We start from the raw sequence: 27863 nt of genomic DNA, 5'->3' as shown, positions 1-27863 counted from the left end.
TCCAATTCTATTCCATCCCATCCATCCCATCCTATCCAATTGTATCCTACTATCGTATCCTATCCTATTCTATTCCATCCTATCCAATTCTTTTCCATCCTATCCAATCCAATCCTATCTTATCCCATTCTATTCCATCCCATCCTATCCAATTCTATCCTATCTATTCTATCCTATCCTATCCTACCCAATTCTATTCCATCCCATCCATCCCATCCTATCCTATCCAATTGTATCCTACTATCGTATCCTATCTATTTATCCTATCCAATTCTATTCCATCCTATCCAAGCCAAGCCAATCCAATCCATCCTATCATATCTTATCCCATCCTATCCAACTCTATTCTATCCTATCCAATCCTATCCAATTCTATTCTATCCAATCCTATCTATCCTATCCTATCCTATCCAACTCTATTCTATCCTATCCTATCCAATTCTATCCTATCCAATTCTATTCTATCATATACAATTACATCCCATCCCATCCTATCCAATTTTATTCTATCCTATCCAATTGTATCCTTCTATCGTATCCTATCTATTTATCCTATCCTATCCTATCTATTCTATCCTATCCAATTCTTTTCCATCCTATCCAATCCAATCTATCCTATCTTATCCCATCCTATCCAACTCTATCCTATCCTATCCTATCCTATCCTATCCAATCCTATCTATCCAATTCTATTCCATCCCATCCTATCCAATTCTATCCTATCCTATCTATTCTATTCTATCCTATCCAATCCAATCTATCCAATTCTATTTCATCCCATCGTATCCAATTCTATCCTATCCTATCTATTCTATCCTATCCTATCCAATCCTATCTATCCAATTCTATTCCATCCCATCCTATCCAATTCTATCCTATCCTATCTATTCCAATTCTATCCTATCCTAGCAATCCACTTAATAGCTGCGGCAAAGAAAGGTCATTAACACGAGGCAAAAAAATTCTCTGGTCTCGCTTTAACGACGTAATTTGCAGGTCCATTGCAGTCGTAAGTCGAGGATGATCTGTATTAAACGTTCTAGAACAACAGTGAATGGTTTGCTCTATGAACAGTCTGGGGTTGTTGTTTTTTTAAAAAAAATTTCACGGGGTGTTGAAACCAAAATCTCAGTAATAAAGAATAATTTTTTTTCTGTGCTGATAAATCTCACTTAGTGATTTATTCTTGGCTGATCGAGATCTGGGTATTCATGCTGATCTTGTGATCTTAACAGTAATTTCCGGACTCTTAAAATAATATATCCAACAATTCGTAACTGACTAATGATACTCTGGAAAGATATAATTCCCGTGGCATTTAAAAATCCCTTGCTAATTTGTTCTTATACTGTTATGGTTTCACGGATGGTTTTTTTTTTTTATACTGATGCATCTTCTTTACAAAATTATAAGACAAAAGGAGAAGAGAAGAAGGGAGGGAAGAGAGGATGGAGGAGGGAAGGAAGGAAATGGAGGGATGAAGGAAGACAAGAGGTAGAGGAAAGGAAGGAAACAGGAATGGGGTAAGGAGGGAGAGAAGGAAGAAAGGAGGGGAAAGAGGAAAAGGAAAGGGAGGGAAGGAAGGAAGGAAACAGGGAGGAAGGAAGGAAAAAGGAGGGAGAGAATGAAGGAACAGGGAGCTAAGAAAGGATAGGCGGGAGAGAAGGAAGGTAACAGAGTGAGGGGAGGAAGGAAAGAAACGGAAGGAAGAAGGAAGGAAAGAGGGGGAGAGGGTGGTAGAGAAGGAGGGAAGAAACAGGGAGGAAAGAAGGAAAGAAAGAGGGGCAGAGGGAGGTAGAGAAGGAGGGAAGGAAAAAATGGAAGGAAAGAGGGGCAGAAGGAGGTAGAGAAGGAGGGAAGGAAAAAATGGAAGGAAGAAGGAAGGAAAGAGGGGCAGAAGGAGGTAGAGAAGGAGGGAAGGAAAAAATGGAAGGAAGAAGGAAGGAAAGAGGGGCAGAAGGAGGTAGAGAAGGAGGGAAGGAAAAAATGGAAGGAAGAAGGAAGGAAAGAGGGGCAGAAGGAGGTAGAGAAGGAGGGAAGGAAAAAATGGAAGGAAGAAGGAAAGAAAGAGGGGCAGAAGGAGGTAGAGAAGGAGGGAAGGAAAAAATGGAAGGAAGAAGGAAGGAAAGAGGGGCAGAAGGAGGTAGAGAAGGAGGGAAGGAAAAAATGGAAGGAAGAAGGAAAGAAAGAGGGGCAGAAGGAGGTAGAGAAGGAGGGAAGGAAAAAATGGAAGGAAGAAGGAAGGAAAGAGGGGCAGAAGGAGGTAGAGAAGAAGGGAAGGAAAGAAGGAAAGGGGCAGAGGGAAGTAGAGAAGAAGGGAAGGGAAGAAAGAAACAGGGAGGAAAGAAGGAAGGAAAGGGGCAGAGGGAGGTAGAGAAGGAGGGAAGGATGGAAAGTAACAGGGAGGGAAGAAGGAAGGAAAGTGGGGCAAAGGGAAGTAGAGAAGGAGGGAAGGGAAGAAATGGAAGAGAGGCAGAGGGAGGTAGAGAAGGAGGGAAGGAAAGAAGGAAGGAAAGGAGCAGAGGGAAGTAGAGAAGAGGGGAGGGAAGAAATGGAAGATGGGCAGAGGGAGGTAGAGAAGGAGGGAAGGAAAGAAACAGGGAAGAAGAAAGGAAAGGGGCAGAGGGAAGGAGAGGAGGGAAGGAAGGAAAGAAACAGGGAGGAAAGAAGGAAGGAAGGAAAGGGGCAGAGGGAGATAGAGAAGGATGGAAGGATGGAAAGAAACAGGGAGGGAAGAAGGAAGAAAACAGGGTCAGAGGGAAGAAAGAAAAGAGGGGAGAAAGAAATAGATGAAGGTAGAGAGATAGGCAGGTAAGCAAGGAAACAAAAAGGGATGGAAGAAGGAAAGAAGGAGAGAGGAAAAGAAGGAACAGATGGAGAGATTGGGAGGCAGGGAAGGAAGGAAGGAAACAGAGGAAGGAAGAAGGGAGGGAAGAAAGAAAAACAGGGAGAGGAAAGGAAGGAAAGAAACAACGAGGAAAGAAGGAAGGAAGGAAAGGGGCAGAGGGAGATAGAGAAGGATGGAAGGATGGAAAGAAACAGGGAGGGAAGAAGGAAGAAAACAGGGTCAGAGGGAAGAAAGAAAAGAGGGGAGAAAGAAATAGATGAAGGTAGAGAGATAGGCAGGTAAGCAAGGAAACAAAAAGGGATGGAAGAAGGAAAGAAGGAGAGAGGAAAAGAAGGAACAGATGGAGAGATTGGGAGGCAGGGAAGGAAGGAAGGAAACAGAGGAAGGAAGAAGGGAGGGAAGAAAGAAAAACAGGGAGAGGAAAGGAAGGAAAGAAACAACGAGGAAAGAAGGGAGGAAGGAAATGGGGCAGGGGGAGGAAAGGAATAGAAGGAAGGAAGGAAGGAAAAATCAGTGCTGCCCTCCTCCATTTTCAGCATGACTCAACATTTAATCCTTTGCATTTCAACAACTAGACACAAGTTTGCCACAAACCCCGCAATGCCATCACTCCGCTAAACAACTCAGCCCCACAACACTGTCAAACTATTGGCTAAGACTGTATTACTATTCTCTTCTCATCCTTCCTATTACCTGTCTCCTTTTCTATTTAGGACTAGAACCTTGTTGCTTGGATTCTTCACTAGTTGTATTGTTGTACCTTAAAACGGCTTCCAGTGTACTGCTTTCCAATGGCTTCTACTGTACAGCGCGGTGGAGTTGCCTCTCTTATTGTTTGATCTAGTTTCTCAGTAGGATTTGGATTGCTTGTTTAGTATCCTAGGAATAGAATAGAACAAGAGAGATGGAAGGGACCTTGGAGGTCTTCTAGTCCAACCCCCTTGATTAGGCAGGAAACCCTACACCGTTCCAGACAAATGGCTATCCAACATCTTCTTAAAGACGTCCAGTGTTGGGGCATTCACAACTTCTGGAGGCAACTTCTGTTCCACTGATGAATTGTTCTCACTGTCAGGAAGTTTCTCCTCAGTTCTAAGTTGCTTCTCTCCTTGATTAGTTTCCACCCATTACTTCTTGTTCTACCCTCAGGTGCCTTGGAGAATAGCTTGACTCCCTCTTCTTTGGGGCAACCCCTGAGATATTGGAACACTGCTATCATGTCTCCCCTACTCCTTCATTAAACTAGACCTATCCAGTTCCTGCAACCGTTCTTCCTATGTTTTAGTCTCCAGTCCCCTAATCCTCTTTGTTGCTCTTCTCTGCACTCTTTCTAGAGTCCCCACATCTTTTCTACATCATGGCGACCAAAACTGAATTAAGTATTCCAAGTGTGGCCTTAACAAGGGATTGTAAAGTGGTATTAACCCTTCACGTGATCTTGATTCTCTCCCTCTGTTGATGCAGCCTAGAACTGTGTTGGCTTTTTTGGCAGCTGCTGCACACGGCTGGCTCCTATTTAAATGGTTGTCCACTAGGACTCCAAGATCCCTCTCCCAGTTACTACTATCGAGCAAGGTACCACACGTATACTGTACCTGTGCATTTCGTTTTTCTTGCCTAAATGTAGAACCTTCCTCTTTTCACCACTGAATTTCGTTTTGGAAGACTATGACAATCGCTAAGTCTTGCATTTATGATTCTTGATAAATGTGGGGGTTTTATTTATGCATTCGGGACCGCTTCTATGCCCCGAAGACAAATTCCTTGTGCATCCGATCACCCCTGGCCAATCAAGAACCCTATTCCGTTAATCAGGAATTATATTTGCTAAACCATCTTTTACTTTCATACTAAATAATGTGCCGTTGCCCGGGTATTTATTTATAGGGGGAAAATATGTTGGACTTTCCCCCTTACCAGAGGGAGCCCCCTGGTGGAGTACTGTGAAGCCGTTACCATGGCAACTCCACTGTGCTGTACAGAAGCCATTTTAAAGCAGTACAGTAGAAGCCATTTGAAGGCACAACAGGCTGTATCTTAACAGAACACACACCCAGGGATGTTAGGGGTGTCTTACCCCCCGCAGTATTTTTCTCCAGAGAGTAAGCCATCTGTGTACCAAGTTTGGTTGAAATCGCTCCAGGCGTTCCAGAGTTATGCTGGGACACACACAACCGTTTTTATATAGCCGTGGGGGTTATGAACGTGGGGGTTTTATTTATGTACACGGAGCGCTTCTGCGCACCGAAGACAAATTCCTTGTGCGTCCGCTCACCCGTGGCCAATCAAGAATCCTATTCCGTTAATCAGGAATTATATTTGCTAAACCATCTTTTATTTTCATAAAAAATAACGTGCCGTTGCCCGGTTTATTTATTTATAGGGGGAAAATATCCGGACCAAACCTAATTTCTAATGTTCGCTTTTCCTCCCTTACCAGAGGGAGCCCCCTGGTGGAGTACTGTGAAGCCGTTACCATGGCAACTCCACTGCGCTGTACAGAAGCCATTTTAAAGCAGTACAGTAGAAGCCATTTGAAGGCACAACAGGCTGTATCTTAACAGAATTCTATTCCATGAATCAAGAATTCCATTGCCTAAAACAAACTTTTATTTTCATATTATCCAGGGTTGCAACATGGAAAGGACTTTTGGCTCAGCTGGCTGAAGACGTCCAGAGAAATCAAGACCCAAAGGGGAAAAAAAAAAGGGACGGGAGAAAGTCACGGCCCGCTTTAGTCTTGTCTGGCGGTGGCAGCCACTTCTCGATAAAACCGCCCGGCCAACTCCGGCATCTCCTCTTCCATCTGCCGGACAAACTCGTTGCGCTCGGCTTCCGACCAGCTCCGAAACCACTGGTCCCAGAGGCGCATCTGGCACTCGTAGATGGACGGAGGCTTCCCAGGTCCCACGCGGAGCCCGGAGAGGCTCTCCAGCAGGGGAAAGAGCTTCCAAGGGACGGCCTTGTCCACCAGATCTCGGAGGAAGCGTTCCCGTTGGGCCGGAGTCCAGCCGGACAGCCAGTGCAGGAGGCAGCGCATCTCTTGGGCCGTCACGTAGGACAAAGGCAGCGGCTCGGACATCCTGAAAAGGGACGACAGAGAAACAAGGGTGGGTAGGAGGGGATTTCAGCCAGTCCTCGACTTACATTTCCCTCCCTCCCTTTCCTTCCTTCTCTCCCTTTCTTCCTCCCTACCTCCCATTCCTTCTCTCACCTTCTTCTCTCCCTTTCTTCCTTCTCTCCTTCCCTCCCTTTCTCCCTCCCCCTCCTTCTTTCCCTTTCCTTCCTTTCTCCCTCCCTTTCCTTCTCTCCTTCCACTCTTCCCTCCCCCCTTCCTTTCTTCCTCCCCACTCCCTTTCCTTTCTTCATCCCTTTCCTTCTCTTCTTCCATCCTTCACTCCATCCCTCTTCCTTTTTTTCCACCCCACTCCCTTCCCTTCCTTCCTTCCTCCCTCTTTCCTTCTTCTCCCCCTCCCCTTCCTTTCTTCCTCCTCACTCCCTTTCCTTCCTTCCTCCCTCCCTTTCCTTCTCTTCTTCCATCCTTCGCTCCATCCCTCTTCCTTTTTTCCACCCCACTCCCTTCCCTTCCTTCCTTCCTCCCTCTTTCCTTCTTCTCTCCCTCCCCTTCCTTTCTTCCTCCTCACCCCCTTTCCTTCCTTCCTCCCTTTCCTTCTTCCCCCTTCCCCCCTCCCTTTCTTTTCTTCCTCCCTTTCTTTCTCTTCTTCCACCCTTTCCTCCCTCCTGTTCCTTTCTTCCTCCCCACTCCCTTCTTCCTCCCTCCCTCTCTTTCCTTTTTTCCTCCCCTTTCCTTCCTTCTCTCCTTTTCCCCCATTCCTTCCTTTCCAGCTTTCTCTTCTTCCCTTCTTCATTCATCTGAGCGGGCAGCACCCAAAATCGTATATATTAAATGACTTTGGAAAATAAAGTTGGAGAGGACAATGGAATGAAGAAATGCTGAAGGGGCAAATGCCAGAAAAGCTAGATTGGGGAGCAAAAAACTAGGCAAAATCTTATCTTACTTGGATATATTATAGGACAAGAGTCATAACTAAAAATATCACAGTCAACATAGAATAGAATGGAATTAGAATGGAATAGAATAGAATGGAATTAGAATGGAATGGAATGGAATTAGAATAGAATGGAAATAGTATGGAATAGAATAGAATTAGAATGGAATGAAATTAGAATAGAATGGAATAGAATAGAATGGAATGGAATGGAAATAGAATGGAATGGAATTAGAATGGAATGAAATGAAATTAGAATAGAATGGAATAGAATTAGAATGGAATAGAATAGAATGGAATGGAATTAGAATAGAATGGAAATAGAATGGAATGGAATTAGAATGAAATGAAATGAAATTAGATAGAATGGAATAGAATAGAATTAGAATGGAATGGAATAGAATGGAATGAAATTAGAATAGAATGGAAATAGAATGGAATGGAATAGAATAGAATTAGAATGGAATGAAATTAGAATAGAATGGAATAGAATAGAATTAGAATGGAATAGAATGGAATGAAATTAGAATAGAATGGAATAAAATAGAATTAGAATGGAATGGAATGAAATTAGAATAGAATGGAAATAGAATGGAATGGAATTAGAATGGAATGAAATGAAATTAGAATAGAATGGAATTAGAATGGAATGGAAATAGAATAGAATTAGAATGGAATGAAATTAGAATAGAATGGAATAAAATAGAATTAGAATGGAATGGAATGAAATTAGAATAGAATGGAAATAGAATGGAATGGAATTAGAATGGAATGGAATGAAATTAGAATAGAATGGAATTAGAATGGAATGGAATTAGAATGGAATGAAATTAGAATAGAATGGAATAAAATAGAATTAGAATGGAATGGAATGAAATTAGAATAGAATGGAAATAGAATGGAATGGAAATAGAATAGAATTAGAATGGAATGAAATTAGAATAGAATGGAATAGAATAGAATTAGAATGGAATGGAATAGAATGAAATTAGAATAGAATGGAAATAGAATGGAATGGAATAGAATAGAATTAGAATGGAATGGAATAGAATGGAATGAAATTAGAATAGAATGGAAATAAAATGGAATGGAATAGAATAGAATTAGAATGGAATGAAATTAGAATAGAATGGAATAGAATAGAATTAGAATGGAATAGAATGGAATGAAATTAGAATAGAATGGAATAAAATAGAATTAGAATGGAATGGAATGAAATTAGAATAGAATGGAAATAGAATGGAATGGAATTAGAATGGAATGAAATGAAATTAGAATAGAATGGAATTAGAATGGAATGGAAATAGAATGGAATTAGAATGGAATGAAATTAGAATAGAATGGAATAAAATAGAATTAGAATGGAATGGAATGAAATTAGAATAGAATGGAAATAGAATGGAATGGAATTAGAATGGAATGGAATGAAATTAGAATAGAATGGAATTAGAATGGAATGGAATTAGAGTGGAATGAAATTAGAATAGAATGGAATAAAATAGAATTAGACTGGAATGGAATGAAATTAGAATAGAATGGAAATAGAATGGAATGGAAATAGAATAGAATTAGAATGGAATGAAATTAGAATAGAATGGAATAGAATAGAATTAGAATGGAATGGAATAGAATGAAATTAGAATAGAATGGAAATAGAATGGAATGGAATAGAATAGAATTAGAATGGAATGAAATTAGAATAGAATGGAATAGAATAGAATTAGAATGGAATAGAATGGAATGAAATTAGAATAGAATGGAAATAGAATGGAATGGAATTAGAATGGAATGAAATGAAATTAGAATAGAATGGAATAGAATTAGAATGGAATAGAATAGAATGGAATTAGAATAGAATGGAAATAGAATGGAATGGAATTAGAATGAAATGAAATGAAATAGAATGGAATAGAATAGAATTAGAATGGAATGGAATAGAATGAAATTAGAATAGAATGGAAATAGAATGGAATGGAATAGAATAGAATTAGAATGGAATGAAATTAGAATAGAATGGAATAGAATAGAATTAGAATGGAATAGAATGGAATGAAATTAGAATAGAATGGAAATAGAATGGCATGGAATTAGAATGGAATGAAATGAAATGAAATTAGAATAGAATAGAATTAGAATGGAAATAGAATGGCATGGAATTAGAATGGAATGAAATGAAATGAAATTAGAATAGAATAGAATTAGAATGGAATGGAATTACCGTAGAATAGAATGGAATAGAATAGAATATAGGAATAGGGATAGAATTCTTTATTGGCCAAGTGTGACTGGACGCACGAGGAATTTGTCCTTGGTGCATCTACTCTAAATATATTTTTACAACTAAAAAGATCACCGTCAACATCTGTACTGAAAATAAATCCCCACAATTCCCCACAGATTGTTTTCATCCAGGAAACCCCATCGAGAGCTTGGGAGACCAAGCCAGCTCTGCATCTCCAATGAAAAGCACTAACAAGCATCCTCAGAATACAATTAGCATAGCTAAATAACTAAAGCAGGTTTAAAAATAACATGCAAATTGCATTAAAGAGCCAAAAACACGCTTTCCTGCTGTCTCAATTCTTTATTTTTTTCCTCCCCAGCCAAAATAGCTGGATTCTTTCTAACAATTTCTCCCTTCTTGCTCAAAAAAACCCCCCACTGCAGGCTATAATAAATATTGTGTAAAGCTCAATTTACAGATCCAAAGGGATAGACAATATTTTTCTTTAGGGGGAAGGAAGGAAGGAAGGAAACAAACTTGGAAGTGGTTGGGCAGGGCAGCCCCGAAAGTAAAATTCTCTTCCATGGATGGTGGGAAGAGAAAAACTTGCATAAAGTGCTTTTTAAACTTTGCAACTTTCAGATAGGCAGACTGCAGCTGAAGGACGGAAGGAAGGAGAAAGGGAATGAAGGAGGGAGGGAGGGAAGGGAGGGAGGGAGGGAAGGGAGGGAGACAAGAAGGGGAAGAGGGAGGGAAGGAAAAAAGATAGGCAAGAAAGGAAGGATGAAGCAAAGAAGGGTTAGAGGAAGGGCGGGAGAAACGGAGGAAAGAAGCAAGGAAGGAGAAAGGGAAGGAAGGAGGGAAATGAAGGAAGAAAGGGAGAGATGGAGGAAAGAAGGGTTAGAAGTTTTTTCTTCCTCCCTCTCTTTTCTCCCTTCCTTTTCTTTCCCTCCCTCCCTTCTCCCTCTTCCTCAGTCTCCTTCCTCCCCCCCTCTTCTTCCATTCTTCCTTCCTTCCTTTTTCCCTCTCCTTCCGTTCTTCTTTCTTCCCTCCCTTCCATTCTTTCTTCTTTCCTCTGACTCTCTCCTTCGGTCCTTCTTTCTCTCTCTCCTTCCCCCATCTCCTTCCGTTCTTCCTTCCTTCCTCCCTTTCCTTCTATTTTTCCTTCCGTCCTTCTTTCTCCCTCTCCTTCCGTTCTTCCTCCCTCCCTTTCCTTCCGTTCTTCCTTCCTTCCTCCATCTCTCTCTCTCCTTCAGTTCTTTCCTCCCTCTCTCTCCTTTCCCCCTCTCCTTCCTTCCTCCCTTTCCTTCCATTCTTTCTTCCTCCCTCCTCCTCCTTCTTTCTCCTTCTCCTTCCGTTCTTTCTCCCTCCCTTTCCTTCCATTCTTCCTCCCTCCCTCTCCTTCTGTCATTCTTTCCTCTCTTTCTCCCTCCTTCCATTCTCCCTTCCACCCTTAATAATTTTCTCCTTCTGTTCTTCCTCCCTCTCTCCCTTTCCTTCCATTTTTCTTTCCTTCCTTCCATCATTCTTTCCTCTTTCTGCCTCTCACTCTTTCCTTCCTTTCCTCCCTTAATAACTTTCTCCCTTTCCTCCCTTCCTCCCTCCTTCCATTCCTCCATTTCTCCTTCTCTTTCCTCCCTTAATAACTTTCTCTCCTTCCGTTCTTCCTTCCTCCCTTTCCTTCCTTAATAACTTTCTCCCTCTCCTCCCTCCCTCTCCTTCTGTTCTTCCTCCCTCTTTCCTCCCTTCCTCTTTCTTCCCTTAATAACTTTCTCTCTCTCCTCCCTTCCTCCCTCTCCTTCCGTTCTTCCTTCCTCCCTTCCTTTCTTAATAACTTTCTCCCTCTACTCCCTCTCTCTTCTTCTGTTCTTCCTCCCTCTTTCCTCCCTTCCTTTCTTCCCTTAATAACTTTCTCTCTCTCTCGCCTTCCTCCCTCTCCTTCCGTTCTTCCTTCCTCCCTTCCTTTCTTAATAACTTTCTTCCTCTCCTCCCTTCCATTCCTCCATTCCTCCCTCTCTTTCCTTCCTTTCCTCCCTTAATAACTTCCTCCCTCTCCTTCCGTTCTTCCTTCCTTCCTCCCTTTCCTTCCTCAATAACTTTCTCCCTCTCCTCCCTTCTTCCTTTCCTTCAAGGCTGGGAATTGAAACCCACCGACCTTAAAAGTTGCCCAAGGTTGGGAAGCAACGGGGGAGGCTTTCTTTCCACGGGACAGGCACGTGAGTATCCCACCCACCCCTCCCAACAAGCCAACTTTGAACAGAACTGAGCTCGTGCAAACCCACAATGTTGGCCAGCCTCGCACAAACCCAGTTTGCAACCCCGGGGGCAGGTAAAGACGGCCGCTCCCCTACCCTGGGTCTCGCCCACCGTCGGAATGCAGCCCCGCCCCAACCCCCGAGACACGTGCCCTTGGGTTCGTTCAGCACGATGGGATCTGTAGTCCCCCCTACCAACGGATTGCATCACGCCAAAAACCTAGCAAGGCAGGCGCGGCTTTTGCAATGCCAGCCATCTCCTGATTGATTGATTGATTGATTGATTGATTGACAAGCCAGCATTTGGCTGCTTCTCACCTGCTTTGGCTCAGATCCGGGTTTGTCCCATCGCTGCGAAAGAAACTCGAGACATTTTCCTCCGCTCCGCCTTCGGCAGGAGGAAGAGCCTCGGGCGGGGCCACGGAAGTCGCCGAACTCATCCGGAAAGACCCGAAGACGCCAGCCAGGCTTCGGAAACGAAGGCGCTTTACTTAAGCGCTAAGCGGAAGCTGCCGAACGTTTTTCCGTCACCGCCCCCTCTTCCGAGCCGAAGACGTCCGGATGTTCCCGAGTCCTTGTCAAGAACTCATTCGGAAAGACTCGGAAGGCGCACTCGTGTCAGCCAGGCTTCGGAACGAAGGCGCTTTACTTAGGCCCTGGGCGGAAGTTGCCGAACGTTTTTCCGGCACCGCCCCCTTCCGAAGCCGAAGATGTCCGGAAGTTCCTTCTCACTTCCAATGAAGCCGCCTCGAAAGACCCGGAAATGCCCGAAGTAGCCCGGAAAGAGTTGCCCGACCCAGAGCGGCCCCCCTCCTCCTGCTCCTCCGCCGCCCCTCCCTCCTCCTCCTTCCGAACGCCGAGCGGAAGTCTCCGAAAACAGACGGCGCTTTGAGGAAGCGCGGCCGGAGGTCCAACGAGACGGCGCGCGCGCGGGCGCGGGCGAGGGGAGGGAGGCGAGGGGTCAGAGGTCACCCCCGAGCGCTCGAAGCCTCCTCCGGAAGTTGCCGAACGCCCCCGAAGCTCCAGGGGAGGGCAGGCAGTGGCGCCACACAAGATGGCGGACGGGGAGGAGGTTACTCTGGACGGGAGGCCGCTTCAGGCGTTGAGGGTCGCCGACCTGAAGGCGGCTTTGGAGGAGCGGGGACTGCCGAAGAGCGGGCAGAAGAGCGCCTTGATTAAGCGGCTCCGTGGGGTGAGGAAAAAAAAAAAAAGGGCCCGGCGGGGGAAACGGGGCCCGGGGGCCCGGGTGGCTTCGCGCATGCGTAAATCGAGGCGGGCAAGGGTGTTTTTTTTTTCTCCCCCGCTCCGGGCTTCTAAGCAACGCGGGCCCCTGGCCCGGGGGTGCCGCCGCGCATGCTCGGGGCAATAGCCCACTACTGCCACCAAGCGGAGGAGGGAGAAATTGGCTCTACTTTTCGGCTATAGGGCGAAAAATGGGGCGGGGGGGGGCAGGAAGAGTCCTATTGGCGGGAGAAGCCTTTGACATCACTTTGGGGTTGCCCCATAGAAATAGGGGAGGGGGGATCCCCTTTTAAGTGAGTTGGGGGAAAATCCTTGCAAAAGTTTTAACAGCCTGTTGCTGATGGGGGGGGGGGCGAATGGGCATTTCCTGGCCCCACCACTGATGGGGGGGACGCCCCCATGGAGGCCTGATCCTTCCCCCCCCCCGCCAATTTGGCAACTTTCCCAGGCTCACTTTTTTGGGGGGTGGGTCTCCATTCATCTCCTAAGATTCCCCCTCCCTCCTCCAGCCCCATAAGTTTCCTAACAGATGTTCCTGCAATGAAACCCAAGTTTAGATGGACAAAGTTTTCACTTGGGACGATGAGGTCCTCGCGCTTACGATGGCTCCCTTAGTGACCGAAGGGACAACGGCACTTTAAAAAGGGGGGGGGGGGACCAAAAAGCGTTTTTTCACGTTTAAACAACCATTGCAGTATTTCCACCACCACCTGCCTTCCACGGTGGCGGGATTTACATTCGGAGGCTCGGCTCGCAGTTATGATGGTTTGCGGGGGTCGCGGGAATCCCCTTTTCGGAATAGCAAAGTCGATGGGGAAACCATATTCGCTTCATGACCGCGTGTGCCGATTTAAGGACTGGCGTGTATTCGCTTAACGGATGTGGCCAGGAAGCAAAATGCACCGAACCAAATTTCTCGCTTAGTGACTTAAATTGGGAGCTCTGTTGTGGTCGTACGTTGAGGGTGACCTGTATAGGGTTGTGGTTTTTTTTAGGATGAGGTGAGGGGGATGGATGAATTCAGTAAAGATCCTGCCTTGAAGGATTTGGGGTATGAAACGGTTGTGGGCTGCGGAACAGCTTGCCACTAGAAGTTTGAAGAGGACGCAGGATAGTCGCTTGTCTGAAATGACATAGGGTCTGCTGATTGAGCAGGGGGTTGGACTAGAAGACCTCCAAGGGTCCCTTCCAGCTCTTCATTGCTTGATAACCCAATACAGAATGAAGGAATTAGCTTCCTAACAGGGAGAACAATTAAACCAGTGGAACAACCTGCCACCAGAAGTTCTGGGTGCTTCATCATTGGAATTTTTTTAAGAAGAGATTGGGCGACCATTTGTCTGAAATGGTACAGGATCTCCTGCTTCAGCAGGGGGTTGGACTAGAAGACCTCCAAGGGTCCCTTCCAGCTCTATTCTGATGGATTGAGCTGGTGTGGCTGTGCAGAAGAAGGTGCCTTGGTAGCCCAGGCCATGCAACGAACGAACTGCATGACAGGAAGGGCCAGAAAGTGGGGTCCAGATAGTCCTCGGTTTACAACCGTTCATTTAGTGACCGTTTGATGTTGCAGCAGCACGGAAGAAAACAGACTTACGACCATTTTTCACACTGTTGCAGCAGCATGCGGTCAAAATTCTTGCTCAACAGTGGAAATTTGGGGATCAGTTGAGGACGTAAATTGAGGACTATCCGTATACTGACGGTCTGCAAATGGTGTGGTCCATGCTGTGGCTTTTGAGAGGTGTTTGATGCTTGTTTTTGATGGGTGGAGTTTGGAAAGATGGGTCCCCAAAAGTTTATTAATTTATTTGTATTGTCACTTTTCTGGCTTTTACAAAAAAAAAGTGGCAAATCTACCCAATATACCTCCCTCCTCCTGTTTTCCCCACAACGACCCTGTGAGGTAGGTGGATTGGGCTGAGAGATTGAGGCTGGCCCAAGATCACCCAATTGGCTTTCCTGGCTAAAGTAGGACTAGAACTCCCGGTCTCCTGATGACTGGCACAAAGTCACCCAATTGTCTTTCGTGTTTAAGGCGGGACTAGAATTCATCGTCTCCTGCGATTGGGCCAAAGTTATAATGCAATTCTGAAATGATTGAAGTCCTAGGGGGCAATTGCATTCCGTTTTAATTCATTTTTATTCGTTTGGGAAGTAAACTGATTTGGGCTCTGAAGGCAGCGTGGTATAGTGGCTAGAGTCTGCACCAAGGAAGATGACTCTGATTGGACCCAGGGGCCAAATACATTTCTTTTCTTTAGCATTTCCTGCCCCACAAAATAGTTGGAAAATGAAATGACCCTGCAAGAAAGCTGCAAAGGTCCTGTGGACTTCAACTCCCAGAATCCCCCAGCCAGCTGGCTGGGGGATTCTGGGAGTTGAAGTCCACAGGACTTAAAGTCACCAAGGTTGTGAAACAATGGCCTAGAGCTCTTGGAAAAATAAATAGAAATATTAAGAAATAAGTACAAGTAGCCCTTGACGTAAGACCACCAATTCTGTCGTTACACGAGACATTTGATTTGTGAAGTGAGCTTTGCCCCGTTTTACGACCTTGCTTGCCAACTGCGGTTAAAGTGAATCCCGGCACTTGTTCATTTAGTCACACGGTTAAGTGAACCTGGCTTTCCCGTGGATTTTTTATTCTTCTTCTTCTTGTCAGAATGTCTCAAAAAGTAGATCGCGCGAACCCGGGACTTTCCGACCGTCATAAATACGAGTCATTTTGCCAAAGCGTCGGAATTTTGACCATGGGGACGTTGCAAATGTCGTTAAATTTGAAAACGGGTCGCAAGTCCTTTTCTTTTTTTCAGTGCCGTCGTAACTTTCGAACGGTCGCTAAGCGCACTCTTGCAAGTCGAGCTCTACCTGTTTATGTTTGCTTGGAGGAATCCGGGTGGATCAGGGAAGGTGGAACTCAACCTCATAGTAGTTTTTAACCGAGCTGCTCTTTTGCCTTTGATTGGAGAAAAGCCGGCTTGATTTAAATCATGGTTTATTCAGGGATCAGGCCATAGAGGTGCGGTGTGTCAGAGACCAACAATCAACCCCACATCTCAGAGTGTGCACAGGGTGGCTACTATTTTGAGACAATCCAGGAGTAAAATATAGTAGACAGAGGTTTTGTCTATCAAACAGTGGTTTATCTACAAGGCAGACACCATATTTTTCGGACTATAAGACGTACATTTTGTCTCCCAAAACGGGGCGAAAATGTCTGTGTGTCTTACAGACCGAATATTGCTGAAGCCCCGCCCACCCGTCGGCCATTTTTCCCCGCTTCTGAACACCCCGTTTTCGGGCCTTTTTTTCAGCCCGTTTTCAAAGCTTTGAGGCTTTGGGGGGACGTTTTTGAGGCTTTTTCCAGTATGTTTTTGAGGCTTTTTGAGGACGTTTTTGAGGCTTGGGGTGTGTTTGTGTTTTTTACAAAAAAGCGGGCCGAAAACCTCAAAAATGTCCCAGAAAAGCCTTCGAAAATGTCTCAAAAAAACCCTCGAAAATGGGCCAAAAAAGCCTCAAAAATGGACTGAAAAAAGCCTCAAAAATGGGCCAAAAAAAGCCTTAAAAACGGGCCCAAAAAGCCTTGAAAATGTGTAAAAGGCTGGAAAAGATCTGGAAAAAGACCCCCCAAAAGGACTGAAAATGCGGCGTGCAGTGGCCAAAAACCTTTTTTTATTCTTGTTTTCCTCTTCTAAATTTCCTGCATCTTATAGTCAGGTGCATCTTATAATCTGAAAAATACGGTTTGTATGTATGTATATATGTATGTATGTATGTATGTATTTGTGTTACAACCCCTGGTATGCCCAAATATGGGAGGGAGCTCACTACTCCCCCTTTCTGTCCTTCGGCTCATTACAGAAGACCATCCAGGCCGAAAACCATATTTTTGTTTTTAATGTTGCCTTTTTATATTTGTGTTGTATTTGTGCTGATAAATAAGGTTCAAATCCCAGTAAGGGTATGGCTAGCTGATGAGAGCTAAATAGCTTGAAATAGATCTATGCTAATCTCCCTTTATTTATTATGTTGTATTTGTGCTGATAAATAAATAAAGGGAGACTAGTATAGATCTATTTCAAGCTATTTAGCTCTCATCAGCTAGCCATACCCTTACAGGGATTTGAACTAGCTGATGAGAGCTAAATAGCTTGAAATAGATCTATACTAGTCTCTCTTTATTTATTTATCAGCACAAATGCAACACAAATATAAAAAGGCAACATTAAAAATACGCTGAGTTTGTTGATCAGAAAGGTCGACAGTTCGAATGGAGTGAGCTCCCATTACTTGTCCCAGCTTCTGCTAATCTAGCAGTTTGAAAGTTTGTAAAAATGCAAGTAGAAAAATAGGAACCACCTTTGGTGGGAAGGGAACAGCGTTCCGTGCACCTTCGGCGTTGAGTCATGCCGCCCACATGATCACGGAGACATCTTCGGACAGCGCTGGCTCTTCGGCTTTGAAACGGAGATGAGCATCGCCCCCTAGAGTCGGGAACGACTAGCACATATGTGCGAGGGGAACCTTTACCTTTAACCCTGCGGACTCGTTCTCATTTCATCATCTCGGTTTATAGAGCCTTACAGAAGCTGGTCAGCTATTAAATCACCATTACCTTAACACCACATCTCTCAGCGAGAGAGATTAGATGTTCTATATAGGTAGTCCCCGACCTACAATCATTCGTTTAGTGACGGTTCTTCGTTACGACGCCACTGAAAAACATTTGGATGATTTTTCACCCTTTGGATCTTGGCAGCATCCGATGATCACGCGACTAAAATTCAAACGCTGCGCAACTGGCATGTATTTATGACGGCTGCCGTGTCCAAGGGTCAGGAGATTATTTTTTTTACAAGCTTCGGGTGAGCCGAGGCAATGGGGAAGTCAGATTTCTCACTTAACAATCGTGTTATTCACTTTAAAAAAATCTGCAGCGATTCCCTGAATAATTGTGCAAGAGAAGGGCGTAAACTGGGACGAAGCTCGCTCAACGACTGTCTTGCTTATTAATGGAATTAGTGGTCGTAAGTCGAGGATTTCCTGTATGGCGTTCCACTGAGAAATAATCATTTTGGACAAGGGTGTTTAGCTACTTTTGTGGCTGATACTGCAAATCAAAGATTGTGTTCGGACCTGTGAGGAGTGAGGAGGTTGGGGAGGAACATGGGTCAGTCCTGGAGTCTGGGGAAGGCTCTGATGAGGGCTCTGTGTCGGAGGCAGAGAGAGGGCCAGGGCCGTCTGACAGTTATCAGCTGCTTTCGGAGTCAGACATCAGTGAGGCAGAAGAACAGCTGGAGCCTGTTCCCAGTGTGCGCATGCGCAGAGTTACCAGACGAAGGGAACAACTAAAGAACAGGGGTTGACTTGGGAGTAAGGCCACAGGTGGACGGTGAATGGCCCCTCCCAGAGGAAATAAAAGAGGGAGCGCCAGGGGAGTGGAGTTTGCAGGAGGCCAGTGAAGTTCCCTTCATTGGTTTGTGACTCTCCGAGACTTTTGCCGAGTTTTGCAGAGATCAGCCTGGCAGCTCTCCAAGCCAGATAAGGTCTGTGACTGTAAATCCTCCCTTGAAAGACTTTGCTGGATGTGAAGGAGCAGAATTCACCATCCATTAATAAAAGGGCTTTTTGTCAGGACAAGGAGTTTGCTTCATGATCTTGGGAAGCCTAGGCTAGAACAGGTTGACGTCACATAATGTAACAACCGGTTCGCCCAGAACCGAAAAGGTGAGAGTGCATCCGTGCGGCATCAAATACTCTTCGACTATATAGGACGGGATAGCGCCCGGGCGGGTGGGCAATGCCCGATGCTGGTCGGAACTTCTGGTTCTAATTTCAGGTGTGCAGGTGGGAATCTTGTAGAAGTATCATACATAGTTTATCTCGTCGTAACTGAAAAATGGTCATAAATCCCTTCTTTCGGCCCCGTTGTAACTTGGAACAGTCACTAAATGAAACCATTGTAAGTCGATTTCCTGTATTCTCTCTGGTTTTTCCAGAGTATTTTTTTTCCTATTCCACTGCAGCTGATCTTCAGCCAAGGAAGGGTATTAAATATTTTGAAATTAACAAGGGACAGAAATCGTAGCCGTTGAAAAATGTCCCAAAGCGGATTTTACTGCATTTTTTTACAGCTTTGCTCCACAATCTTTTATCCTCACAAAAAATGCTCTTAAGTGAGGTACGTTAAGGATATAAAAGTATGTATGCTTGAGGATTATTTAATCAGCTTTCAGACTGGGAAAAAAATATATGAGTTTTTCTAGTTCTCTTTTAACCCTTTGCCCTCTTAGCCTGGTTGAAGCCACACGATAGAGTGTGTAACCTGGTTTGTTTGATATTGGCCTGAGTCCTTCGCTGTTCTGATATCAATAACCGATGGTGTAAGCAAGCATGCGAAGCCATTAAATATGTCCCTGCTTTGAAAGATTTACCAAAAAGTTAATGAGAGTTGAAATTCTAAAAAAGGGCAAGAGATGATGGATAGACATAGAATATTTTTTTTGACATGGTGGTTATTTTATTGTGTTAGAAAAAAGAATTAGAATGTATAAATTGGTAAAATAGTATTATCTAGCTATATATATATATATATATATATATATATATATATATATATATATATATATATATATATATATATATATATATATATATATATATATATATATATATATATATTGTAAATGTACTGATAAATAAATAAAGGGAGACTAGGATAGATCTATTTTGAGCTAATTAGCTCTCATCAGCTAGCCATACCCTTACTGGGATTATATATATATATATATATATAAGCCAAATACCACTCATTTATCACAAAATCTCCAGAATTGTAAAGCCTACAAACTGGAAACTTGGCACATATGTTCCTCTTGGATTCTAGCTGCTCGCTAAGAAAGGATTTTTTTGAAATGACCACCAGATCATTAGTATTTCTTATATAGTATTATATTAATACACTTGGATGCTAAGGAGTTAAATATTCTACTCCCCCTCCCCATCTGGAAAGAACTCTATTCCAACTGCCAGTTGCCTTATTATTAACGCACTCTGATGCTAAGGAGTTAGACATTCTACTCCCCCTCCCCACCTGGAAAGAACTCTATTCCAACTGCCAGTTGCCTTATTATTAACGCACTCTGATGCTAAGGAGTTAGACATTCTACTCCCCCTCCCCACCTGGGAAGAACTCTATTCCAACTGCCAGTTGCCTTATTATTAACACACTCTGATGCTAAGGAGTTAAGACATTCTACTCCCCCTCCCCACCTGGAAAGAACTCTATTCCAACTGCCAGTTGCCTTATTATTAACACACTCTGATGCTAAGGAGTTAGACATTCTACTCCCCCTCCCCACCTGGAAAGAACTCTGTTCCAACTGCCAGTTGCCTTATATTAACCCGCTCTGATGCTAAGGTGTTAGACATTCTACATTAGTTTTCTTTTCTTTTTTATTTAAATATAAAGTTTTTTTAAATTTTTTGTTCTCTATATAAAATTATAGGTATACATTCACATAGTTATTATTCTTTTTGTACATTCATGGTTCTTATACATTTGTCATTCCATTTATAGAATAATAATATTCCATTTGGGTTGCTTTGTTTACCATCCTTCGTCTGTTTTGACACCACCTTCTTCTCCCTTTCTTTTGTCCCTCCCTCCCTTCTCTACTTCCTTCCTTCCTCCTTTCCCTTCTTTCTTCCCTTACCTCTCCCCTCCTTCCTCTCTGAGGAAGACTGTGGGGTCCTTCTTGACCTCTGACCTTGCTTGTTTTCTTGCAGACATTTCATGACCCAACTAGGTAAGGTCATCAGTGTTGGAAGGGTGTGGGGCTTGGGAGGAAGAGGAGAGGAAGGGATGGAGGAGGAGGAGAGGTGGAGGAGGACTGAAGGGTCCTTGGTGCTTTCTGAGCTTGGTGGTTTTCTTGGAGACGTCTCATGGCCCAACTAGGTAACATCGTCAGTGCTAGAAGGGAGCGGGGTTTGCAGACAGGAGGAGGAGAGGAAGGGATGGAGGAGGAGGAAGAAAAGGAGGAGGAGAGATGGAGGAGGACTGTCGGGTCCTTGGTGCTCTCTGAGCTTGCTGGTTTTCTTGCAGACATTTCATGACCCAGCTAGGTAACATCATCAGTGCTAGCCAAGGACTGCATATATTGTGGAGCAAAGCTGTAGAAAAATGCAGCAAAATCTGCTTTGGGACAGTTTTCAACAGCTACGATTTCTGTCCCTTGTTAATTTCAAAATATTTAATACCCTTCCTTGGCTGAAGATCAGCTGCAGTGGAATAGGGAAAAAAGCACTCTAGAAAGAGAGAGTTGGCTGTGTTGAATTGGTTGTGATGCGTTGCCCAGAAGCGAGTTGGCTGTGGTGAATTGTTTGTGGCGAGTTGTCCTGCAGCAAGTTGATTGGCAAGTTGATTGTGGTGAATTAGTCATGGCGATTGTGATGAGTTGGTCATGGCGAGCTGTTTTGCGGCGAGTTGGCCTGCAGTGATTTAGCTGTGGTGAGTTGGTCATGGCGAGTTAGTGATGTTGAATTGGTTGTGATGCGTTGTCCAGAAGCGAGTTGGCTGAGTTGAATTGTTTGTGGTGAGTTGTCCTGCAGCAAGTTGATTGGCGAGTTGATTGTGGTCATTAATCATGGCGAGTTGATTGTGGTGAATTAGTCATGGCGAGCTGTTTTGCGACGAGTTGGCCTGCAGTGATTTAGCTGTGGTGAGTTGGTCATGGTGAGTTAGTCGTGTTGAATTGCTTGTGATGAGTTGCCCGGGAGTGAGTTAACCATGGTGAGTTTACTCCAGTCAACCTGGAGTAAAGTGATTGGTGTTTTACTAAAGAGGCCGATTGAGTGAGCTCCTGGCTGTCAATTGAATGGCAATTGCTGATGGTTCTGCACAGCTAAAGTCACTCCACCTTGTCCTAATAAGTCAAGAAATGGGGAGGGGGGCTTTGGTTGGTAAGCTTAGGGATAGGTTCCTGTTGTGGCCCAGCAGGAGCTGTTGGAGCTGCCACCAGACTCCGACAGCAAGGGTTCCTATGAGTCGGCTCTGGAGGATGTGGAGGACCCTGGGCAGGGTTCTGACCGAGCAGGGATCGGAGAGTCTGGTCGGCCACCAGGAGGCGCCTGAGGCATGGAGCAGTGGTGAAAGCCAAAGGAAGGGGGCTCCTGATGTCATGCCTTGGAGCAGTGGGGAGGAGTCACGGGACAGTGAGTCAGACATCAGCAGTGAGTTATTAGATGCTCGTTACCGAGGCGCTCACAGGCGTAAGGAGCAAGTGCGCAGTTACTGGAGGTAATTGCTCTCAGCTGCTGATAAGTAGACTCCTCTCCAGTCTATAAAAGGACTGATTGTGCATACGCCCTTTGCAGAAGTCAACGCAGGAACTATTGGGGAAGTTCTGTCTTGTGAGCGTGGCAGGCTGGATAGCTGCTATTGCGTCTCCGTGCCGGAGGTTTCTGAGAGTCTAGTCGTGGTGGATTGCTGCCAAGGATCTGTCTGTCTGTCTGTGCAATGAAGAAGCTTTGGCTCGGCGTGAGTCTGTGTTGGCGAGGGAGGAAGGGGGGTCAGAACAGGTTCCCCAACAAAATTGCAGAGTAGAGCAACTAAGAGAATTAAGCGCCCGGAGACTTAAAACGTGTAGAACGGTGGCAGGCCGGTGTTGAGAGAAGAAGAACTTAGGTTTGACATTGCAGCATTCCACTATATTTGAGGATATGCCACAAAGAAGATGGGCTCTACCATGTTTTCCCCCCCAAATAAGACTGGGTCTTATATTAATTTTTGCCCCCAAAAGACACACTAGGGCTTATATTCTGGTTAGATCTCGTTTTCTGGGAAATACAGTACGAAATGCCTCTATCTGCTTGACGATCTTAACTGGGTCTCAGTTTTGGAATAGGGCTTACATTAAAGATCATAGTAGGGCTTATTTTCCAGCTGGGTCTTCTTTTGGGGGAAACAGGGCACTTATTTTCCAAAGCCCCTGAGGTCAGGACGAGAAACAGTGGATGGAAACCCATCAAGGAGAGAGAAAACCTGGAAATAAGGAGAAATTTCCTAACAGGACAGTTAACCAGTGGAACGCCTTGCCACCAGAAACATGGGCGCTCCATCACTGGAGGTATTTAAGAAGAAACTGGGACTATAAGAACTCCAAGGTCCCTTCCAAGCTCAATTCTGATTGGTTCCCACCCTTGACCACCTACCTAGAATATAATCCAAGTAGAAAGTGTCTTTAAAACTCAGTTATACAACCATGTCCCCTTCATCCTAGAACAGAAGAACAGAGTTGGAAGGGACCATGAAGGTCTTCTAGTCCAATCTCCTATCAGGAGATCCGATCCCAGGAATAGAATAGAATAACAGAGATGGACGGGACCTCGGAGGTCTTCTAGTCCAACCCCCTGCTTAGGCAGGAAACCCTACACCACTTCAGACAAAGGGTTGTCCAATCTCTTCTTAAAAACTTCCAGCAATGGAGTGCCCACAACTTCTGGAGGCAAGTTGTTCCACTGGTTAATTGTCTTCACCTCGGGAAATTTCTCCTTAGTTCTAGGTTGCTTCTCTCCTTGATTAGTTTCCATCCGTTGCTTCTTGTCCTGCTCTCAGGTGTTTTGGGGACGAGATTGACCCCCCTCTTCTTTGGGGCAACTCCTCAAATATTGGAAGACTGTTATCATGTCACTACTATTAACTGGTTGAACGGTTGGAGGTGATGGGTCCCTCCAATAGGAAACAAAAGAGGGGTGAACAGGGAGTGAGTGGGCTTTTGCAGGAAACAATTCATTTGGTCGTTTCAAGAGTGGAAACTTCTGTTTGTGACTATAAGAGACTGTACCAAGTTTTGCCTTGCCCAGCGTTTGGAAACTAGTTATCTGGCAGCTCTCCAAGCGAGATAAGGTTCGTGTGGATAAATATTCCTCTGAAAGACTGTTTGTCAAGCCTTGCGGACTGTGAATGACAGGAATTCACAGTCGTGCCAAGTGTTATCTTGCCCTGTGTGTAGAAACTAGTTATCTGGCAGCTCTCCGAGCGAGATAAGGTTCGTGTGGATCAATATTCCTCTGAAAGACTGTTTGCCAAGCCTTGCGGACTGTGAATGACAGGAATTCACAGTCGTGCCAAGTGTTATCTTGCCCTGTGTGTAGAAACTAGTTATCTGGCAGCTCTCCGAGCGAGATAAGGTTCGTGTGGATCAATATTCCTCTGAAAGACTGTTTGCCAAGCCTTGCGGACTGTGAATGACAGGAATTCACAGTCGTGCCATGTGTTATCTTGCCCTGTGTGTAGAAACTAGTTATCTGGCAGCTTTCCAAGCGAGATAAGGTTCATGTGGATCAATATTCCTCTGAAAGACTGTTCGCCAAGCCTTGCGGACTGTGAATGAAAGGAATTCACAGTCGTGCCAAGTATTGCCTTGCCCCGTGTGTGGGAACTAGTTATCTGGCAGCTCTCCAAGCGAGATAAGGTTCGTGTGGATTAATATTCCTCTGAAAGACTGTTTGCCAAGCCTTGCGGACTGTGAATGAAAGGAATTCACAGTCGTGCCAAGTGTTGCCTTGCCCTTTGTGTGGGAACTAGTTATTTGGCAGCTCTCCGAGCGAGATAAGGTTCGTGTGGATTAATATTCCTCTGAAAGACTGTTTGCCAAGCCTTGCGGACTGTGAATGAAAGGAATTCACAGTCGTGCCAAGTATTGCCTTGCCCCGTGTGTGGAAACTAGTTATTTGGCAGCTCTCCAAGCGAGATAAGGTTCGTGTGGATAAATATTCCTCTGAAAGACTGTTTGCCAAGCCTTGCGGACTGTGAATGAAAGGAATTCACAGTTGTGTAAATAAAAGGGGTTTTGCTAGGACCAAGACTCCGCTTCTTGCTTTTTAAGGAAGCCTGGGTCAGAACAGAGTAAACGACCTCTCAACTTTATTGCGTAAGGAATTCTGCAAGTGGAAGATGAGTTCAGAACATGGATCTGTTGAGGGCATCTAGACACTGTCTCTAATCTCTCCTCTTTCCTTTGTAGGCCCTGATGCTTGAAAACCTCCAGAAGCATTCAACCCCCCACACCACCTTCCAACCCAATTCCCAGGTAAGACGCGCCAGCTCATCCTTTGTCTGTGGTTGATCCAGTCCTGGGACTACCCACTTCCATTTATTATTATTTTTGGTCCCTTTTTCTTCTTTCCTAGTTGACATGGAAATTAATCATAGAGTTCAGCCTCCTTCTGGTCCTAAATAGAAGAATTACCGTATTTTTCAGAGTATAAGACGCAACTCCCCCCCCCCCCCCTGCAAAAGAAGGTGAAAATCTGGGTGCGTTTTATACATTGAATGCAACGTTTTTGGCCTGCTGAAACGCGCCCCCCCCTTCGCAAAAATGGACGTGCTGAAGGTTTGGGAGGCCTGCAATTTTTTGATCATTTTTGTCCCCCCCCCCCCCAAGTCCCCAGGAGCACTATATAAGCCTCCTAAAGGCTATGCATGCCCTTTTTTTGGTGAAAAACAGGTTGTTTTTTGCTCATTCCTCCCCTCCCAGCCCCCAGGAGCATTGTATAAGCCTCCTAAAGGCTATGTATGTCCTTCTTTTGGTGAAAAACAGGTCGTTTTTTGCTCATTTCCTTCCCCCCCCCCAGCCCCCAGGAGCACTGTGTAAGCCTCCTAAAGGCTATGCATAGAGTCCTAGTGGACAACCATTTAAATAGGAGCCAGCTGTGTGCAACAGCTGCCAAAAAAGCCAACTCAGTTCTAGGCTGCATCAACAGAGGGATAGAATCAAGATCACGTGAAGGGTTAATACCACTTTACAATCCCTTGGTAAGGCCACACTTGGAATACGGCATTCAGTTTTGGTCGCCACGATGTAGAAAAGATGTGGGGACTCTAGAAAGAGTGCAGAGAAGAGCAACAAAGAGGATTAGGGGACTGGAGGATAAAACATAGGAAGAACGGTTGCAGGAACTGGGTATGTCTAGTTTAATGAAAAGAAGGACTAGGGGAGACATGATAGCAGTCTTCCAATATCTCAGGGGTTGCCCCAAAGAAGAGGGAGTCAAGCTATTCTCCAAGGCACCTGAGGGCAGAACAAGAAGCAATGGGTGGAAACTAATCAAGGAGAGAAGCAACTTAGAACTGAGGAGAAACTTCCTGACAGTGAGAACAATTCATCAGTGGAACAGAAGTTGCCTCCAGAAGTTGTGAATGCCCCAACACTGGAAGTCTTTAAGAAGATGTTGGATAGCCATCTGTCTGGAACGGTATGGGGTTCCCTGCCTAGGCAGGGGGTTGGACTAGAAGACCTCCAAGGTCCCTTCCAACTCTGCTATTGTATTGTATTGTAACCTGTTTTGTCTTCCGTGTCCCAACCAGATCGGGGAGGAGATGAGTCAGAATACCATCATCAAGCAATACCTGGAGAAACAGCAGGAGCTGCTGAGGCAGCGCCTGGAGAGGGAAGCTCGGGAGGCCGCTGACCTAGAAAGTAAGTGGAGTTGGTCCCTGTCTCCTCCTCTCCCCTCCCCTCCTGCTCTTAAGCGCTCCTTTGGCTGATTTTGGAACCAAACGCCTCTTTGCTCCGTCCGACAAAAAAGTCAGTCTCTTCGGGAGCCGAGCATGCCGAAATTGCCCAGCAACAAACTGACCTTCTATTCCATCGATCGATTTCTATCCCATCTTTCGGTTTTATTCAAATAACTCCAGGCGGGCAACCGGGACGAGAGCTCAAAGTTTCTTAGTGATTGGCCCACCCAGCCAGTTTCTATGCATAAGGCGGGGCTAGAACTCCCCACTCTCCTGGTGATTGGCCCACCCAGCCGGCTTTCATGCCAAGGTGGGACTAGAGCCCAAAGTTTCTTGGTGATTGGCCCACCCAGCCAGTTTCTATGCATAAGGCGGGGCTAGAACTCCCCACTCTCCTGGTGATAGGCCCAAAGTCACCCAGCCGGCTTTCATGCCAAGGTGGGACTAGAGCCCAAGGTTTCTTGGTGATTGGCCCACCCAGCCAGTTTCTATGCATAAGGCGGGGCTAGAACTCCCCACTCTCCTGGTGATTGGCCCAAAGTCACCCAACCGACGTTCATGCCAAGGTGGGACTAGAGCCCAAGGTTTCTTGGTGATTGGCCCACCCAGCCAGTTTCTATGCATAAGGCGGGGCTAGAACTCCCCACTCTCCTGGTGATTGGCCCAAAGTCACCCAGCCGGCTTTCATGCCAAGGCGGGACTGGAGCCCAAAGTTTCTTGGTGATTGGCCCACCCAGCCAGTTTCTGTGCATAAGGCGGGACTAGAACTCCCAGTCTCCTAGTGATTGGCCCAAAGTCACCCAGCCGGCTTTCATGCCAAGGTGGGACTAGAGCCCAAGGTTTCTTGGTGATTGGCCCACCCAGCCAGTTTCTATGCATAAGGCGGGACTAGAACTCCCACTCTCCTGGTGATAGGCCCAAAGTCACCCAGCCGGCTTTCATGCCAAGGTGGGACTAGAGCCCAAAGTTTCTTGGTGATTGGCCCACCCAGCCAGTTTCTATGCATAAGGCGGGGCTAGAACTCCCCACTCTCCTGGTGATAGGCCCAAAGTCACCCAGCCGGCTTTCATGCCAAGGTGGGACTAGAGCCCAAGGTTTCTTGGTGATTGGCCCACCCAGCCAGTTTCTATGCATAAGGCGGGGCTAGAACTCCCCACTCTCCTGGTGATAGGCCCAAAGTCACCCAGCCGGCTTTCATGCCAAGGTGGGACTAGAGCCCAAAGTTTCTTGGTGATTGGCCCACCCAGCCAGTTTCTATGCATAAGGCGGGACTAGAACTCCCCACTCTCCTGGTGATAGGCCCAAAGTCACCCAGCCGGCTTTCATGCCAAGGTGGGACTAGAGCCCAAAGTTTCTTGGTGATTGGCCCACCCAGCCAGTTTCTGTGCATAAGGCGGGACTAGAACTCCCACTCTCCTGGTGATTGGCCCAAAGTCACCCAGCCGGCTTTCATGCCAAGGTGGGACTAGAGCCCAAAGTTTCTTGGTGATTGGCCCACCCAGCCAGTTTCTGTGCATAAGGCGGGACTAGAACTCCCCACTCTCCTGGTGATTGGCCCAAAGTCACCCAGCCGGCTTTCATGCCAAGGCGGGACTGGAGCCCAAAGTTTCTTGGTGATTGGCCCACCCAGCCAGTTTCTGTGCATAAGGCGGGACTAGAACTCCCCACTCTCCTGGTGATTGGCCCAAAGTCACCCAGCCGGCTTTCATGCCAAGGCGGGACTGGAGCCCAAAGTTTCTTGGTGATTGGCCCACCCAGCCAGTTT

General features: G+C 45.5%; 2 protein-coding genes across 2 annotated transcripts in view; one reads left to right on the top strand and one right to left on the bottom strand.

The window, feature by feature from the left end:
- Window positions 1-5430: 5430 nt before the first annotated feature.
- LOC309400417 (uncharacterized protein C14orf119) lies at window positions 5431-12107 on the bottom strand. The gene is made up of 2 exons (XM_081968900.1): window positions 11656-12107; window positions 5431-5931 (listed from the first exon to the last, which is right to left on the bottom strand). Exons 1-2 carry the CDS (start codon window positions 11775-11777, stop codon window positions 5583-5585), a joined length of 471 nt encoding a protein of 156 aa, XP_081825026.1. The 5' UTR covers window positions 11778-12107; the 3' UTR covers window positions 5431-5582.
- A 166-nt stretch (window positions 12108-12273) lies between these two features.
- ACIN1 (apoptotic chromatin condensation inducer 1) overlaps window positions 12274-27863 on the top strand; it is a 77986-nt gene continuing 62396 nt past the window's right edge. The window contains exons 1-3 of the mRNA XM_081968870.1: window positions 12274-12529; window positions 24606-24671; window positions 25949-26060. Coding sequence (XP_081824996.1) covers window positions 12392-12529; window positions 24606-24671; window positions 25949-26060 — 316 coding nt within the window. The 5' untranslated portion in view covers window positions 12274-12391. The remainder of the gene's footprint in view (window positions 12530-24605; window positions 24672-25948; window positions 26061-27863) is intronic.

The sequence above is a fragment of the Natrix helvetica genome, assembly GCF_964273705.1.
Source record: "Natrix helvetica genome assembly, chromosome: W".
NCBI classification, from domain to species: Eukaryota; Metazoa; Chordata; class Lepidosauria; order Squamata; family Natricidae; genus Natrix; species Natrix helvetica.
Note: the sequence above shows the minus strand (reverse complement) of the source record. Positions and strands in the feature narration are given on the sequence as shown.

Excerpts from the sequence above, each read along its gene's own strand:
- LOC309400417 (XM_081968900.1), bottom strand. The coding sequence starts at position 11,777 with ATGAGTTCGGCGACTTCCGTGGCCCCGCCCGAGGCTCTTCCTCCTGCC. Across the intron at positions 5,932-11,655 it reads CCGGATCTGAGCCAAAGCAG|GATGTCCGAGCCGCTGCCTT; the intron begins GTGAGAAGCAGC and ends GTCCCTTTTCAG.